Source organism: Idiotropiscis lumnitzeri, chromosome 2, assembly GCF_059441095.1.
Source record: "Idiotropiscis lumnitzeri isolate Australia: NSW breed Sydney's pygmy pipehorse chromosome 2, RoL_Ilum_1.0, whole genome shotgun sequence".
Classification (NCBI taxonomy): domain Eukaryota; kingdom Metazoa; phylum Chordata; class Actinopteri; order Syngnathiformes; family Syngnathidae; genus Idiotropiscis; species Idiotropiscis lumnitzeri.
In genome coordinates, this window is record NC_142392.1 from 14524938 (window position 1) to 14530937 (window position 6000).

Below are 6000 nucleotides of genomic sequence, written 5' to 3' on the forward strand. Positions count from 1 at the left end.
CCGCATTCTCAAAGCATCAGAGATCGAACCAGGATACAAGCATGGCAAACATCTGCAACACAGGAAACCCAGTCAAATATAAATCCCAGTGCTCAAGTTGCACACCCGTTGCAAAACAACGATGTACTCTACAGGCTGTTACACAAGCAAAACGAAATAACAGCACTTTTAGCACAAACACAAAGTTCCCAGTTGTTACCACGCAGAGAAGTGCCTTGTTTTAATGGAGACCCTCGACAATTTCGGACCTTTATGAGAACCTTTGAACGTTGTGTGGAAGCAAAGGTGCAAAGGGAGGACTGCTTATTCTATTTGGAACAATACACTGGGGGCCAACCTAAAGAACTAGTTCGCAGCTGCCAACACCTACCACCGGACAGAGCCTATGATGCAGCCAAAACCCTACTTATTAAACATTTTGGAAATGAATTGAAAATCACAGCCGCCTATGTGAATAAAATAACACAATGGCCTACTGTAAAGGCAGAGGATAAAAAGGGGCTACAAGACTATGCATTGTGCTTGGCCGAATGCTGTAATGCAATGAAAGAACTCCGATATTTGGATGAACTCAATATGCCAGCAAACATGAAACTACTAACTCAGAAGCTTCCTTATAAACTCAGAGAGCGTTGGAGAGAGAGGGCTTGCAGCATCTATGAAACGCAAGGTCATAGGGCAGGTTTCAAGGACATTGTAAGATTTGTTGAATATCAGGTCAAGATCATTTCAGATCCAATCTTTGGTGATATCCAAAACACCACAATTGACACAAACAGGAGCAACAAAACTCAAGCAAGCAAGGCATATTTGCAACAAAAATCACAATCCAGGGGAAACACCTTTGCAACTGCTGTTATGTTCAATGAAGAAGCTGCGGGTACAAACAATAGAAATGTACAAACTCAAACACAAACTGCACTGCCTACAACTGATAACAGTCGCTGTTTGTATTGTACACGACAACATGCATTGGATCAATGTTCAGAATTGAAAAGGAAACCTCATAGAGAGAAGCTGGACTTTCTCAAGGCGAAAGGAGTGTGCTTCGGCTGCCTGCACACAGGGCACATGAGCAAGGACTGCAGTAACCGCATATTGTGCAAAATATGCACCCAAAGTCACCCCAGTGTTCTCCATATCGAAAAAAGGGAAAGAAGTGAAGAGGAAAAGCGGCCAAAAGGACAGCCACAGGGAGCACCAGTGAGTGGCACAAGTGTTTCCACGTGTGGACATACAGGGGCCGGCGGCAGTAATGGCATTCTGTCAATCTTACCTGTTAATGTCAAATCTACAAAAGGAAACAAAGTGGTTCAAACATACGCTTTTTTGGATCCAGGAAGTACTGACACTTTCTGCTCCGAAAGTTTAAAGGAAAAACTAAACCTCAAAGGCAAAGGAACCAGTATTCATATACAAACTATGACCCACAACACCACTATGCCAAGCTACATGATTGAAGGCTTGGAAATATGTGGTTTGAGCAACAACCATTATTATCAGCTTCCCACCACATTCACACAGAAACAAATGCCAGTATCTGTAGACAATTTAATCAGCGAAAGGGAGTTAAAGAAATGGTCTTATCTTAAGGATGCGCACATTCCTCGTATCAGCGCTAATGTTGAGTTGTTGATTGGCACAAATGCCTCAAAGGTAATGGAACCCTGGGAGGTGATCAACAGTCGCGGTGAGGGACCGTATGCTGTTAGAACTCTTCTTGGCTGGGTGATTAATGGACCTCTACAGGGAAATAGTGCAACACAGTGTGAGAATGGCCACACTCTGGCACTGGTTAATAGGATCAGTGTTGACCGACTCCAACAGTTGTTGATAAATCAATACAATCAGGAATTCAATAAAACATCTTACAATGACAAAGAGGAGATGTCAGTAAATGAAAGGAGATTCATTGAAATAATGGAAAATTCTGTCCAATTTAAAGATGGTCATTACATGACAAAATTGCCTTTTAAAGATCAAAATGTGAAAATGCCAAATAATATTTCTGTGGCCAAGCAACGTGTTGGATCACTCAAAAGAAGACTTCAGAAGGATAAAGAGTCTCACAAGGAATATTCCACTTTCCTATCTGATGTCATTGGAATGGGATACGCAGAAATGGTTCCAGAGGAACAATTAGAGCGGGCTGAAAAGAAGGCCCAGCCAAATGGTAGAGCTGTCACTGAAGAAGAAAACGCCATAGTTAACGAAGACAGAGTGCCACATCAACAGTTACCTCCTCCACAAAACAAGAGCGAACAAGCTGTTGAGTCAAAAAAGGCCAAGAAGAAAGCCAAACAGGCAGTGAAGGAAACTGTGACAGCTGTTGTAAAGGAGCCGGAGGAAGGCACATGGGAGACAAAGGTGAGCAACAAGGAAAAGCGTGAACAACGCAAGAAGGACAAGAGTTCCAGTGATGGCTCTGCCAGTACTGGTGGTGGTGGCGGCACTCCTATGAATGCTTCTCCAGAGCAGCGCAAGGCCTCAGCATCTACTCCACCTGCCAACCAGAAGAAGAAGAAAAAAGGAGGGTCATCAAAAGTAACTGCAGAGAAGATTAATGCTGCTGTAGCCCATGTTAACACCAGTGAGGCACCAATAGTAGCAGCAGGTGTGGCTGACATTCAAGCGGTCAAGGTTCCGCACACTGTCGCTCCAAAGACTCAAGGCCCGTGGACTGCCACAAGAGAACCAGCACCATTGTGGAAGGCTGATATTGATGATTCATGGACTGTGATTGATAGGGTTCCTTCTGATCTAGTTTCTTTTACTAAACTGGGCGTTGGCGAAGCTGATCCTCAGCTGGTAGATAGCACATTATGGCTCAGTCAGCCTAAAGTAGATGACGAGTGGTCTGGATTCCATGGTGGTTCAACAGATCCCACCTCTGACTGGAACGCTCCCTCTGAAGTTTGGGGCAACTATGAGGAGCCCAAACCTCAGTCCACTCCTGTTCATGAGCTGGCTCGAAGTATACCCGCCAAACCTAATCAACTGAGTGGAGCTGCTGAGGAGGATGATAAAGATGAAAAGGACAATGGAGAGACTGCTGCTGATGGAGGTGCTAAAAATAAAAAGAAGAGGAAGAAAAAAGAAATTTCTTACCGGGGGACGTTGTTGTTGTTGTTGATTCAACAGCTCCTCGTGGATCTTGGATACTTGGAAGGATTTTAGAGACATTTCATGATAAAAGGGGTCTGGTCCGTACTGTACGTCTTCAAACCAAGACCAGCGTGCTCGATAGACCAGTGACAAAAATATGTCTACTCTGTGAGGCAACTGAGTAACCATGAACACTTATTAGACACATGTTTCAAAAATACCCAGTACATAGTTTACATTATAAGAATGATTATTTGTTCTCAGTTATTTATTTTGTTTCTAACGCTTTAATTTGAGTTAACTTTAATGGCTCATTGTGTTTGAAGATTGTAATTGGTTTGCCTTCTGTCAAGCCCAATTAGGGGCCGGTGTGTAAGAGCCATTTTTACGTTAAGGTATGTTTGCTTTAAACCTCCCACCACTTGGGTGCAGTGTGGTATCCATTGGCCACAGGGCTATTTAATCAATGGGCTAACAAGACCCAGGTGGTTACTATTGGGGAGGCAAAAAGTTTTAGACCGTGACAAGGTGGAATGAATGGTGTGAGCTGACTTGACGGACAATTGGACGACTTTACTTTGGAAAAAGCGGAACGGACACGCGTCAAACCAACCCAGGCCAGTAGTAACCATAGTGACCCGTTTGATAGGAAAAAGGGTCACTACACTTGTATATGTTGTGGGATGTAAGTGTGTATATACACATGGGGATTTGTGTGTTTACGTATATACTGTGTATATTCGCATAGGTTTGCTTTTTCTGAAAGTCTGCTGCTAATGTTATACATTAACGGCCACATTGCACCGCCGCCTCGGTGTGATCAATATGTTTGCTGCTGTCACACTGCAAATTTCCCCATTGTGGGACTATTGAAGGACATCTTTATCTTTATCTTTAAAAACATTGTGTTGGTGCTTCTTAAATAATTTTCCATAAGATTAAGATTGAACAAAATGGTGAAACAAAAATTTAAAAAGTAAATTTTGTAACAATTAAACATTGAATACTAAATTATTCCTAAAACAGTTCAATAACTCTTGTAATTAATAGTGAATTATTGTAGTTTAATGAATACTAAAACGAATAATGAAATATTAAAGTACTTAAATATCGAAATCATTTTCGAACACAATAACAGTTAAGTAATAAAATATATTATATATATACATATTTTAATTAAAAATTCGCAACCACATCGCAACCTGTTGAAAAACCCTGTAAAAAGGCAAAGGTGCAAATATGTTGACATAAATTATCACTTTATCATGTCAACTGTTAATAATAGGGAAATGCATTTGGAATACTATCAAACCAACAACATGGTGTCAAATGTGAAAACAAAACCAGCAACAAAAGTAAAATTCAATACATCTCTCAAGTTCATATTTGGGAACTAAAATGTTTGTTCATTTTCATACGATTTAAATCGTACGTTTTTCCAATGTTTAGAAGAAGATAATGATTTGCATCGCAAATGGCGACATCTGTCGGTGAGTTGGTGACAGTGCGCCACTCAGCCAGCAGCCAATCATATCACAGCGGGGTGTGTCCTGTTCTTCCACTTTCGTGACGAACAGGAAGTCCTTTCAGTGCGACTTTGAAGAACGTCGCTCTTTCATTCGTCTGGTCGAACAAAGAGAAGCACACGAGTTATCGCCAAGCAAAGACCAAGTGCGGACTTTTTGGAATTATCATTTGAAAATGTGTGAAAGAACGACACCCAAGTACAAAGAGGAACTTTGTGGAATAAAAGAAGAGAACAAGCAACATCTTCAACTGCTGGACGAAGTTAGCAATCAGCCTCGTGTTGTGCCACTCAAAGCAGGTTTGTACACGAGTGGGTTGATCTGAATCAGAATGACTTGACCAAACCAAATGTGTGTTCGTCTTTTTGTGTCCTGCAGACGTCAGTGAAAATTATCTCTGTTCTGTGAAAGGGGAGCCAGATTTGACTCACATCAAAAAGGAGGAGGAGGAGGAGGGGGAGGAGATCAACAAGTCACCAGTGAACGTTGTCCCTATAAAGACTGAAGATGAAAACAAGGATGAGAGTGAGGACAACAGAGGGGCGGAGCCTACAAGCAGCAGTTCAAGTCATCACGTGACAACAGAAGGTGATGAAGACCACTGGGGGCCATCACAAGCACAAAATGAGGACACATTATCAGGCGCTCGTGACGATGATGATGATAATGAGCAAACTAAACGTGAAAGGGCATGTCACACTGACTCATTAACTTCAAAGCTGTCTTTAAAACCGCACACAAGAACACACAGTGGAGATTAACCTTTTTCATGCTCAGTTTGTGGAAAATGCTTCTCTCAAAAGGGAAATCTAACAGAACACACAAGAACATACACTGGAGAAAAACCTTTTTCCTGCTCAGTTTGTGGCAAACGCTTCTCTGGAAAGTCCAATTTAAGAAAACATACAGCAACACATAGTGGAGAAAAACCTCTTTCTTGCTCAGTTTGTGGTAAAAGCTTCTCCCAAAAGTCGCATTTAACAAGCCACACAAGAACACACAGTGGAGAAAAACCTTTTTCTTGCTCACTTTGTGGTAAAAGCTTCTCTCAAAAGTCACATTTAACAGAACACGCAAGAACACATAGTGGAGAAAAACCTTTTTCCTGCTCAGTTTGTGGAAAATGGTTCTATCTAAAATCAACTTTAATAAAACATAGTCGAACACACAGTGGAGAAAAGCCTTTTTCTTGCTCAGTTTGTGGCAAAAGCTTCTCTCAAAACGCAACGTTAACAAGTCACACAAGAACACACAGTGGAGAAAAACCCTTTTCCTGCTCAGTTTGTGACAAGAGTCTCTCTCGAAAGTTGCATTTAACAAGGCACACAAGAACACACAGTGGAGACAAGCCATTCAGTTGCAGCGTTTG

General features: G+C 41.7%; 1 protein-coding gene across 1 annotated transcript; it reads left to right on the forward strand.

Annotated features, from left to right (window-relative positions):
* Positions 1-2121: 2121 nt before the first annotated feature.
* LOC148341764 (uncharacterized) lies at positions 2122-3177 on the forward strand. Its single transcript, XM_088287950.1, has one exon. The coding sequence runs from the start codon at positions 2122-2124 to the stop codon at positions 3175-3177; it is 1056 nt and encodes a 351-aa protein (XP_088144076.1).
* The last annotated feature ends 2823 nt before the right edge of the window (positions 3178-6000 follow it).

Excerpts from the sequence above, each read along its gene's own strand:
- LOC148341764 (XM_088287950.1), top strand. The coding sequence starts at position 2,122 with ATGGTTCCAGAGGAACAATTAGAGCGGGCTGAAAAGAAGGCCCAGCCA.